The sequence below is a fragment of the Saccostrea cucullata genome, unplaced genomic scaffold, assembly GCF_032062105.1.
Source record: "Saccostrea cucullata isolate Sc308-1 unplaced genomic scaffold, CSIRO_AGI_Scuc_v1 ctg907, whole genome shotgun sequence".
Lineage (NCBI taxonomy): Eukaryota > Metazoa > Mollusca > Bivalvia > Ostreida > Ostreidae > Saccostrea > Saccostrea cuccullata.
In genome coordinates, this window is record NW_026935419.1 from 547,729 (window position 1) to 560,638 (window position 12,910).

At 35.1% G+C, this 12,910-nt stretch overlaps 1 protein-coding gene across 1 annotated transcript; it reads right to left on the reverse strand.

Moving 5' to 3' along the window:
* Positions 1–444: 444 nt before the first annotated feature.
* On the reverse strand, positions 445–11,806 carry LOC134242776 (uncharacterized). Its single transcript, XM_062724906.1, has 10 exons — positions 11,764–11,806; positions 6,861–6,932; positions 6,475–6,605; positions 5,924–6,071; positions 5,105–5,122; positions 4,832–4,962; positions 4,287–4,437; positions 4,101–4,118; positions 749–879; positions 445–611 (listed from the first exon to the last, which is right to left on the reverse strand). The coding sequence occupies exons 1-10, from the start codon at positions 11,804–11,806 to the stop codon at positions 456–458; spliced, it is 999 nt and encodes a 332-aa protein (XP_062580890.1). The 3' UTR covers positions 445–455.
* Between the last annotated feature and the right edge of the window lie 1,104 nt (positions 11,807–12,910).

Below are 12,910 nucleotides of genomic sequence, written 5' to 3' on the forward strand. Positions count from 1 at the left end.
GCTGTGGAAAGAAAGAAAACGTAGCTACAGGTAATTTAAATGATTATTATAGGCCGTGGAAGTTATCGTTATACGTAGTTTTAATAAATGATTGTTATATATTATGAAAATGTTTCAAGTCAAATGATTGTTCTGTGGTAATGTAAGTGATTGTAAGTGATTTCTACATTTGTAAATGTCTTCGTCTTCTTATAGAAGATTCATTTGGGACATCAGTGTCAACATACATGTGTAATTGTATTTGACATCAGTGTCAACATACATGTGTAATTGTATTGGACATTAGTGTCAACATACATTTGTGATTGTATTGGACATCAGGGTTCACATACATTTGTGACTGCTATTTCTGTAGATGATTACTTTGTTATGGGAAATAAGTGTCTACATACATTGTGTAATTGTATATGACATCAGGGCCTACATAGATTTGTAAGAGTATTGAACATTTTTATCTACATACTTTTGTAATTGTAATTCCTATAGATGACTATTCTCCAGTTGCCGCCGCAGCCCTCGGCTTTGTTTCCTTTACACGGTCTCAGACATTCTGAGGATGACCGCTTGTGGTTGTGTTTCAGGTAATTACCACAGAAACACTCCTCGCCAACCTACAACAGAAATTTACAAGAAAAACTTACAAAGGTTGAGGTCTTAAAAACGACCAGAAAATGTTAAAATTAACATTATAAAGATTAATTTCTTGCAAATACGACACAAGTGGCGTTTTATACGTCAATTAACTTACTTCTAATCCATAGTACTTTTTGTTTTCTCTTTGGCATCGAGAACGACAAACAGACAGCGTCATGGATGAAGACTTGGTTCTGCCACCGGTCAAGACCCTGTCGCGTTGGTCCTTGTAGCAGCCCACCAGACCTTACAGAGAGTTCATAGGTATGTTTAAATAGCCAGTATTTTGTAATTGTTAGTACTGATATTTAAAGATATCTTTAATATGATTGAAATTGAAGATGGCTGTGTATTCAAAATTAGCTGCCAAGAAATTCTCACTCATTTTGACAATTACCTCGGGATATCGTTTTACTAGAGCATATTAGTAACAGATGGGGGGGTTCCAAAGACAACAAATAAATTTGTTAGATACGTATCCATGTATAGTTTGAGTCGCAAAAGCAATTCTTATTTCTCCTCTCTTAACAGGAATATATTTCCTAAAGAATATTTTGCGTATGTATACATTTTGTTCGACTGGATCATGCGGGAGACAACAAAAGATAGTAAGACAGGGGTCCAGTGGACTTTCACTCAGTGTTTGGAAGACCTTGACTTTGCAGATGATCTATGCTTCATGTCCCAGAAGTATGAGCATATGCAGCTCAAGACAAATAGGCTTGCAAACGAAGCAGCAAAGACAGGTCTAAAGGTGAACATCGAAAAGACAGAGGTGATGCGGCTCCACAACAAACAGCAAACGCCAGTTACTCAGTACACTTGGAGAGCACAACCTTAAAGATGTAGACTCCTTTACATACTTAGGTAGTATTGTCACAGCCACTGGTGGAACAGATGAAGACATAAAAGCTAGAATTAATAAAGCCAGACACATCTTCACCACCCTCAAGCCTGTGTGGAGTTCAACAGCACTATCCACACACATAAAACTCCGCATCTACAACACCAATGTTAAGTCTGTGCTCCTCTACGGGTCTGAAACATGGAGAGTCACCAACACCACCTCCAACAAACTACAAGCCTTCGCTAACAGATGTCTGCGCCACATATTAAACATCAGATGGCCAGAAACTACATGTATAAGCAACAAGAACCTGTGGGAAAAAACAAACCAAGACCCAATCACTAAACAAATAGCCCGCAGAAAGTGGCGATGGATTGGACATACCCTCCGAAATCCACCAGGAACCAAAAGGAACCATGAGAGATACATTTTGTTCGTCAACATCGTCAAAATGCATTCATATCTTTTTTGCATCTTGTATGCAATCGGCATTTTTAGGGCACTCGAATAAACTCAGGAAACCTATTGCTATCCGTTTTCGTCTGTCGCCGTGCGTCGTGTGGTGTGCGCCCTGAGTCATATGTTAACATTTTCACATTTTCAGCTTCTTCTCTGCAACCACTCAACCAATTTCAACCAAATTTGGCATGAAGCATCTATGGGTGAAGGGGAACAAAATCGCGAATTCCATGGTCCCTGCCCCCCTGGGGCCTAAGGGGTGGGGCCAAAACCACTAAAATTAATGCAATCTTTAAAAATCTTCTTCTTTACTCCTGGACATCAAACAGTTTTACTGTTGGCACGATTGTAATCAACATTGAGTCCTCTAACAAAATTGTGAAATCCATGGCCTCTGGGTCAGGGGTTCTAGTGCTAGGGCGGGGCTTTAAAGATTAAATAATGAAAATGCATAAATTCTTTGAAAATCTTCTTCTCCTCTCCTAGATATTAAACAAACTAACCAAGTACATAGTTATGATGAACAAGAAAGTCTCTTCCAAAATTGTGAATTTCATGGCCCCAGGGTCAAAGCTTCTGGTGTTAGGGTAGGGCTGTATTGATTATTCAGTGAAAATGCATGAATTCTTTGAAAATCTTCTTCTCTTCTCCTGGGTATTATACAAACTAAGTACATAGTTATGATGAGCAAGAATGCCTCTTCTAAAATTGTGAATTTTATGGCCCCTGGGTTGAGGGTTTTGGAAAAAGGTCGGGACTCTATTGATAATATAGTGAAAATACATTAATTCTTTAAAAATCTTCTCCTCTGCTCCTGGGTATTAAATAAATAACCAAGTACATAGTTATGTTGAATAAGGCTGTCTCTTCCAAAAATTATGAATTTTATGGCCGCTGGGTTGGGGGTTCAGGTGTTAGGGCTGGGCTCTATTGATTATATACTAGTATTGAAAATGCATGAATTCTTTAAAAATCTTCTCCTCTGCTCCTTGGTATTAAATCAATGAACTATGTACATAGTTATGATGAGGAAGGATGCCTCTTCCAAATTTATGAATTTCAGGGCCCCAGGGTCAAAGGATCTGGTGGGCGGGGATCTAATGAGTATAAAGTGAAAATGCATAAATTCTTTGGAAATCATTTCCTTTGCTCCTAGGTATTGTGCCAATGATCTAAGTACATATTGATGATGAAGAAAGGTACTTCTTCCAAAATGGTTAATTTCAGGGCCCCTTGGTCAGGGGTACTGGGTGGGGGTGGGGGATTACATAGTCTGAAAATGAATTAATGCTTTGAAATCTGCTTTTTTGTATTAATCAACTATTTATGATGAAATAAAATTTATGAAAAAAATTCCAAGATTTTGAAATATGTAGCCCCAGGGTCAGTGGTGCACAACTGGTTATAAAATGAATGCATTTCCTTTGTTACTCTGATCTTCCTCTGGGTATTAAGTCACTAAAGTAAGCATACTTAGTGTATAGTTATAATAAGCAATGGTGCCTCTTTCAAAATTGTGAATTTCATGGCCCCTGGCTTAAAACACGAACCGAATTCAATCGTTGGAAAGTTGTTAAATGATGCTCGGGTGACCTATAAGGTCCATGGGCCTCTTGTTAATTTTGCAATTATCATTCAGTAGGAAGAAGAAAGTTTTTGTACCAAGAAATGTTGTCAATCAAAATATGAGTAGAGTTATATACCATATGTCATATTTTTTTTAAAATTAGAACTCTTAATAAAGAAAGATAAATGTTTGAAACCTCAAAACTTTAACTAAAATAGTTTGAAAGGTGTACCGAAATGTCTAAAAGACGTTTATTTAGTTACCAAATCAAATGTGCAGTCATAATAAAATGATTTCTTCAAAGGAAAGAAACAATGTTCAAAATCAATACATTTATTACATAGTAGTAAAAGTAAGTTTTATCAGTAAGTACAGGCCATTTTGACTCAGATACTGATTCCATCACCTCAATGAACAGGATGCAACAATAACACAAACCAAATGAGAATAAAATCTGGTCTTTAGAATATCCACATTTAGATACGATATATTCCAAGAGGAGGAAAGAGGAAACAAATTGAAAATTCATATTACACACTATAGATTAAATGAAAGCACAACAATTAAGGTCAGAAAAATAGATTTTTTGCCTACCTGAGGTCTGCACTCTTGCTACAAAAGAAAGATTTTTTTTAAGTGTAATGAAATTAGAATACTATAACTTATGATTGCCTCGAATATAGAAGTTTTATCTTATCAGATATAAATTACTTGGCTCTATCCAACATCTAAATTACTTTATTTATTTTCTTTCCTATTTTAATATGCATTGATGCTTACTCTGTTTGTAGTTATAGTTCCTGTAAATGGCGACCCTCCAGGCCCCTCCACATCCCTGTCTGCTGTTCCCACGACATTGCTTCAAGCAGTCATGGTCGTTCTTCTTTACGCTTCGTGTCAAACGGTTCCCGCAGAAACATTCATTGGCGTTCTATTGGAGGAAAATATTATGGTTTGTAATGTTTATATTGTGAAGGTGACCATTCCAATATCAGTTCATGCTACATGCATGTTCGGTACAGAAATCATGAAGTATGAAGTCGATTTTTATTAATGGCTTATATCAGTTAGGACATGAAATTAAGGATCTTCTTAATATAACTCATCTTAAACTGTCTGTTTACAATCAAAATTATTTTTCCATATTTAGCCATGTAGCCATGGACATAATATTACACAGGATATAATGAACATCGAAGCTCTTGAAGTTTTTATACTTCAACTCGGTCGGTATGGTCAATTCTATGTTTTTTATAGGTAAGACTTTAAATGAAGCAAATTGCACTTATACTTTCATAGTTGTATTTGAAAAAGTATTAATTAACCTCCACGCCGTAGTAATAAGTGTTTTCGTTGGTACAAATGTTCCGACACTTGTCTACTGTCATCCTACTGGATGTAGTTTTCTTTCCATTCAAAGTGCGACTCCATTGGTCTTGGTAACAACCCACGTATCCTGATTATAAATTGACATAGAAACAGGATGAGAATAAGTTTCAAATACCTATGTTTTATGTGCGTACTAACTAGAATAAAAGTTAAAATAAATTTCTTTTGAGAACAAATACAAAAAGTGTTGTTTGTTATATAAGTCATACCTGATTTCACAATGATTGCTGAAATGAAACATCCAAAGTACAATTATACACACGATAACTTAGTTTGGTATTTCTTAGAAAATATTCCTTAAAATGTATAAATTAATAAAAATATGGCATAGGTTTTAATGAAAATATAACATAATTTACATGAGAACGTCTTAAAGTACATGTAAAAGCAATGTTTCATCATTTTTCATTAAACACCGGTACATGTACCAGTTTTTGTGTTGGAGCCACACTTATCGACGCCAGACTATACAAATTGATAAATAACAAAAGATTACTATATAGCATAAGACGTTAAGTACTGTATTTTTGCCCAAAAAACTTATAATCGCAAAAAATAATTAAACAGTAGCATTATCCATTGTGTCAGATATAAGACGTTAAGTACTGTCATACTTATAGTTGTAGTAAGAGTTTTTTTTTTATAATTCTAATGGCGTCATACTTACAGGAGTAGTAAGGGTTCTTATAAATCAGTACTCTCCAGTGGTTCCCGCAGGCTTCGTTGTTTTTCCCCTTGCACGCCATCTTACAGTCACTGGTGGATTTCTTATGTGACTTTGTCAAGTAATTTCCACTAGAAACATTCTTATAATCGCAAAAAATAATTAAACAGTAGCATTATCCATTTTGTCAGATATTGTTTGAGGGAAACATCTGGGTATCATCAATGTAAGAAGACGAATGGTCATACAGAAGCCCTAGCTGGTCCATACTTACATGAGTAGGGTCTTTATAAATCAGGACTGTGTCATACTTATAGTTGTAGTAAGAGTTTTTTTTTTATAATTCTAATGGCGTCATACTTACATGAGTAGTAAGGGTTCTTATAAATCAGTACTCTCCAGTGGTTCCCGCAGGCTTCGTTGTTTTTGCCCTTGCACGCCATCTTACAATCACTGGTGGATTTCTTATGTGACTTTGTCAAGTAATTTCCACAGAAACATTCAACACCAACCTTAAAAAGGCATCATCATGGTTACTTATAAAATTTACAGTCTCTATAAGACTATCGGAGCAATAATGAAAATAAGTTAAAGCTCCTACAAAAGTGGGGATTTGATAAAAATATTCAGGATTTTGGCAAATTGCAAAATGTACGAGGACTGGTTGAAAGAGGAAAAGTGGTTTTGTAGATGGGATTTGTCCCTCTTTGGTGCGTGAATGCTATTTCATAGAGGGATAATAATAATTTTAACATTGTGGGATTGTTGCAATATTTGGAGATTTTGCATAAAATATACATTAATATAATCTGAAATACCAAAGAAAACTGTCACCATTGAACCTTAGGAATGTTTGGGCTTCTTCGTCTATCTGTTCTCAGTTAAAAAATTTGATGTACCAAAAAAGCTGTTCACCTCTAAACCATAATACTTCTTGTTCTCCCTTTTGCATCGGTCGAGGCATTTGCTGACTGTCATACTGTTTGACTTTGTCATTCCGCCATTAAGAGTTCTACTCCACTGGTCCACGTAACAACCATAAAGATCTGTGGAACGAAACAACCAAAAGTGATTAAAGAGAATCGGACCTGAACTGACCCTTACTGGCATTGATTGATTGATTGATTAATTGATTGTTAGATGGATGGATGAATAGATGGACGAATGGATTGGTTGGTTGATTGATTGATTGATTGATTGATACATTGATTTTATTGATTGATTCGAATGAGTTGACATTTGTTACGAATGCCTCAAATTTGTCTACTTAAGTCACATATTTGAAAAAGAAACTGACTTACTGCTCGAGGTTACATGAACTGGGGGTTTTGGTGATGGTTTTCTAAACCAGCCCCATCCATAGGTCACGTGACCTGAAAAGAAAGAGCATCTTTAAAATAATTTTTCTCTGACTTGAGAAAAAAATCATGTAATACTTGCATGAAACATCATGAAAAAATACAAAACATTCTGTGCGTTACACTGGTCCCCGTATCAGGCATTGAATGATGACTTGAGTTGTTATAACGCACAGGCCTTTAGATCGCTTTATTTTGACTTGAGATGTAAAAAAAATACATCTTTTTATACACTCCTATTTTTTAAAAGTCAGAATTAAGCGATCCGAAGGCATGGTATAACGTAAAATATTTCCATTTCTAATTTTTCTCTCTGTGATAACTCTTTGAAAGTTAGCGGAGTTAATTTCTTAATATTTCCATTTCTATTTTTTTTTCTCTGTGATAACTCTTTGAAAGTTAAGGAGTTTTGATAAAAATGTAAATTAGGCAGGTCGATAGGTCAGGAGCTAAGGAGGCCTAATACGCACGCAAATCTCGTGCGCATCTGTCTCTGTGTCTGACGCTAAGGAAGCCAAATATGCATGTAAATCTCGTGCGGCTGCCTTTGTGTTTGACGTCAGTGGGCGAGGACTATTGAAATTGACATGGAAGTCCTCTTGTAATTTAAATCTATTAATCTAAATTTTTAAAGTCTAAATCTACAATTTTATTTCACAATGAAATGGAAATATAAGGAATCACTGTCTAGTTAGTGTAGTATGCCAGGGACATGAACGATAGTGGGAAACATGGGATAATTTATGCATAATGGGCTTCGCCCCGTTATGCAAATTATCCCATGTTTCCCACTGTTGTTGATGCCCTGGCATACTACACTAACTAGACAGTGATTCCTTAAATAATTCTACCGGAATGTAAATTAGGCAGGTCAATAGGTTAGGACCTAAGGAGGCCTAATATGCATGCAAATCTCGTGCGCATCTGTCTCTGAGTCTGACGCTAGGGAGGCCAAATATGCATGAAAATCTCGTGCGGCTGCCTTGTGTTTGCTTGACGTCTGTGGGCGAGGACTATTGAAATTGGGATGGGAATCCTCGTGTAAGAAATCTATGTCTATATTTTTAAAGTCTAAATCTACAATTTTATTTCACAATGAAATGGAAATATAAGGAATCACTGTCTAGTTAGTGTAGTATGCAAGGAACATCAACAACAGTGGGAAACATGGGATAATTTATGCATAACGGGCTTCGCCCGTTAAGTAAATTATCCCATGTTTCCCACTATTGTAGATGCCCTGGCATACTATACTAACTAGACAGTGATTCTTTAAGTCTTTACTACTAGAATGCATGTCTTGTTAAAATTTTAGGGAACATTTTATTAACCGTGGTTTTGATTAATACTTGTACTGTCTTGAGCAATCATTGATTTTTATTTGAAAAAAGTTATATCTATATTCAAAATCTTGAAACTAATATGCAAAAAATATGATTCATATATTGTAATTTTGTGATCTATCTAGGAAAACGTTCCGTGATTTATATTCGAAATTTTTCTCCTTATAGGACCTATTTTGCTTTTTGGGAAATATGTAAAAGAGCTAAGTTTCGAAGGTGAAAGTACAACGAATACACAAAGGGATAATATATCAATATATCGCCTCTTAATCTTCGCCTTTTTAGCTCACCTGAGCCGAAGGCTCAAGTGAGCTTTTCTGATCACATTTTGTCCGTCGTCCGTCCGTAAAAAAACTGTAAACTTTTCACATTTTCGACCTCTTCTCAAGAACCACTGTGCCAATTTTGACCAAACTTGGTACAAATTATCTTTGGGTGAAGAGGAATTTAAATTGTTAAAATGAAGGGACATATCCCCTCGCAAGGGGAGATAATCAAGAAAAGACAAAAATAGGGTTGGGTCATTAAAAAATCTTCTTCTCAAGAACCACTGGGCCAGAAAAACTGAAACTTATATGGAAGCATTCTGGTATAATGTAGATTTCTAAATTGTTAAAATCATGACCCCCGGGGGAAGGGCGGGGCCACAATGGGGAATCAAAGTTTTACATTGAAATATATAGGAAAAATCTTTGAAAATCTTCTTCTCACGAACACTGAGCCAGAAAAACTGAAACTTATGTGGAAGCATTTTGGGGTAGTGTAGATTATAAATTGTTAAAATCATGACCCCCGGGGGAAGGGAACATTTTATCAAAGTTTTTGAAATATATAAGAAAAATCTTGAAAATCTGATTTTTACTGGGCCAGGAAAAAAAAGTTAGCATCTGGGGTATATTCAAAATTGTTCAAATCATGACCCCCGGGGGAATGCAAAAAATGGGGATTCATATTTTTTAATTTTGTGATATATAGGAAAAGATATATAGGAAATCTTTGAAAATCTTCTTCTCAAGAACCACTGGGCCAGAAAAGCTGAAACTTATGTGCATATGGAAGGATCCTGGGGTAGTGTAGATTTCTAAATGTCTAAATTATGATCAATGGGGTAGGGTGGGGATGCATTGTGTATTACAGGGAGGAAATCTGGTAAAGAACAGAATGGTCAACGCTTCTCAGGTGAGCGATGTGGCCCATGGGCCTCTTGTTGCTAATCATCTTTAGAACTCCGCATCTTTTTTCTATATCAAGAAATATTATCTGCAGAAAGCTTCCATTACTTAAGATAAACATCATTCAAAAAAAAGTGTAGATACTTGGTTTTGATTTTCAAACACATTCAAGTCTTTTTTTCTGAGAATGGCACTTTTTTCGGTCGATTCTTTGTAAATTCGTTTTTCCCTGAAATTATAGAATTTTTTTTCAGAAATTGCTCTTTGCCCCCCCCCTCCCGTTTTGGCCGACTACATAAGCAATCCTTTTAAGCAATTGATCGCTCCCACTTTTATAATTGTTGCACCAATGCAGAATTTCGAAAGATAATAAGTCAACGTTCCTGACAAAATAAACTGTCAACGAAAAATTTACAGTGAAAAATTCAATGTTTTAATAAACAATTTTCAGAATTCTTAAAGTTTGTTGTTGCGAATGAGTAAAGGCAAAAATACGAAGTAGCCTAAGTGCGAAGGGAAAAGATGTAAAGGCGAAGATGCAGGGGCAAGGAAAGGTGCCAATATTGTTTGTTTGCCTTCGAACCTTTTTTTCTTTTTTGTCTTCTTAAGTTCTGTTGTATGTGGCGGCGCTATATTGGATATCTATATATATGTATATGCTGTGATGGATCACTCGCAGGCCAGTAGCAACGGCTTCAAATGTTGGGGGCATTTCCCCCCAAAAATATCTGACATACCTAAACTGGGGGCTGTCAAAATCCCAGAATTTACCAGTGCTCGACCTTACAGCAATAAAAAATAAGGGGAACCAGCATCTTAAGTAGATATTTTTAATACTATTTTATATTACACTCGAAAAACTTGAGAGAAGCGAGACGAAAAGACCGTTTCCTAAAAGTAATCGTAATTTTAGAGGGAAAGTTTATACATGATCGGTGAAAAAGCCCCCTCCCCCCATCCCCTACCTGAAAAACAGCAATATTAAAATCGTGTGGTGATGATCAGGGATAGTTTTTTTTATTATTTTAAAGAAAACGTATTCAAAATGTAACCTTTTGGCTTACCTAGTCATATTTCATTTTTTTTTTATTAATTGCTTTAGCAATTCAAAACATTATCCAGAAAAATATTCCATTTTCCTATTTCACTGGAATCAGATACATTAAAAGAACACTTAAATGTTATGAGTCTTTACTTTTTTGCCTTTTCTCTTTTTCAAATGCGCACAAGTTCCTGCCGCGAATGCCAATCAAATACGAGGGTTGTCCCGTAAAATCGTGGACAAAGCTTTTTTCTCGAAAAGTAATGGCCGCACTTAGTTGAAAATTTCAGTAAATGTTTATTTATCATATTTAAGTGCATGATAATTTTTTTGATAAAATATAGGCAAAAATAAAGATTTTATTATAATTGTAACCTTTACGGCGCACGGTAAAAAAACCAAGGTTTTATTAAAGAATACACAAGTTTGAATTCAAAATAAAAGTTTTAAATACATAAGATTTGGATTAAAATTATCCTAATTCAATTGCACAATCAATTTTGTAGTCTTTGTAAAAATTTTAAGCCATTTGGTTAAAGTACATTAGAAAGTGGTAAACACAACACACGAAAAATGGCGACGTTTTATGACGTTACGGCGCACCGGAGAGCAGTTCAGTTTTAATTCGATGTTGTAATGACACTTTTTGAGACTTGAAATGACCATAGAAGAAAAAAGATTATAAAAATATCACCATATCTTAAGTATACAAATGAAATAAGAGTTTTCTTAGCGAATTCTTTTTTGATCGAGTCCCTGGGGAGTACAAAACATACGGACAAACTTCTTATGTAATAGCAAAAGAAGCTGTCACAGTAGACCGCCGATATGAGATTTTCAATTAGTTGAATGATGGTGAGAATATTGTCCGTAACTTACTAATAAATCTTTTGCATGAGGGTGCCAATTGGTTCTTCGACTGTTTATGGAGACTAAAGAATGTGTATCAATGAAATTCCTAAATTTAAGTCGGACTCATCCAACTTCATTTTCAGCAAAGATAAAACGTGACGCTGTTTTAGACACTTTGACGTTAAAATCCATGCGCCGTAAGGTGATACAATACATGGCATAAAATTTCATAATTTGTTTATTTATGCATATATTTATCTGAAATTTTTGTATATTACTAAAATATGTATTAATTAATAGTGAAAATTTCAGAACACAGTGATGTTTATTTTTCATACTAGACAACTTGTCCACGATTTTACGGGACAACCCTCGTACATCCTCATTCTTTAAACTAGTAAAATAAAAGATATAAAAGAAAACTGTCGAAGACTTACCAATGTTGAGAAGGCAGACAGAAAATAGGGTTGAGAGGTACATAATTTTGCTCTAGTCGATGATCCGTGGGGGAGAGTTTTTATACCACTAGGATCATTGAATAAGAGGAAACAGGTTGCAGAAATCAAATCAAATCCCCCACACTGGTCAGATTTCATGTATTGATAAGTAATTCTTTTAATTAATGAAATGGCACGGTATATCCTTTGTTTCCTTTATTTTCAAAAGAAAAATTTAGTCAAAAGCTAATTTATGCGTGTATCTGTGTGTGTGTGTCTGGGAGGGAGGTACTTATTAATCTATATTTTTACACAGAAGGTCCCTATTTACGAGTTCCGATTTGGGCATTTTGATACGAGACTGGAGCTGAATTTTTTTATGAGATGAAAAACAACATGTAAACTTCTTACCCGCTTGAAAAGCAGGGAGGTAAATAGTTATGGCACGCCAAATTCACAAAAATGAGATAAACCTAGTTTCACAATTGTTAAACTAGGTTTATCGTCTGTAAACTATAGTTTACAAACCGTAAACTATAGTTAACGATTCGTTAAGTATAGTTTTCATCTGTAAAACTATATTTAACGGTCGTTAAGTATAGTTTACGAATGCTAATCTAAGTTTATCTGTCTGAATAAAGCGTTAACAATAGATTTTGTTGATAAACATAGATTCACTTTGTAAACTATAGTTTACAATCGTAAACTATAGTTAAGAGTTGTTAATCATAGTTTCACAAATCGTGAAACTATATTTATCAGATCGTTAACTATAGTTAACGGTTTGTAAACTATAGTTTACAAATCGTGAAACTGTATTTATCAGATAATCTATGTTTTGCAATCGCAAATGATAGTTTTCGGTGTTAAGTATAGTTTACGGTTGTGAAACATAGATTATCGCGTTAACTATAGTTTACAGATGTAAAATATAGATTAACGTTGTTAACTATAGTTTACAATCCGTAAACTATAGTTTACAACCGATAAACCTAGTTTATCGATTGTGAAACTATGATTATCTCATTTTTGTGAATTTGGCGTGCCATAATTAGTGATGGGAGTTTCCGTCCGTCCGTTACGCTTTCGGGTACGCATCTCTTATCCGCTCCTCCCTTGTACCACTTAGTAAAATTTGATGAATCTT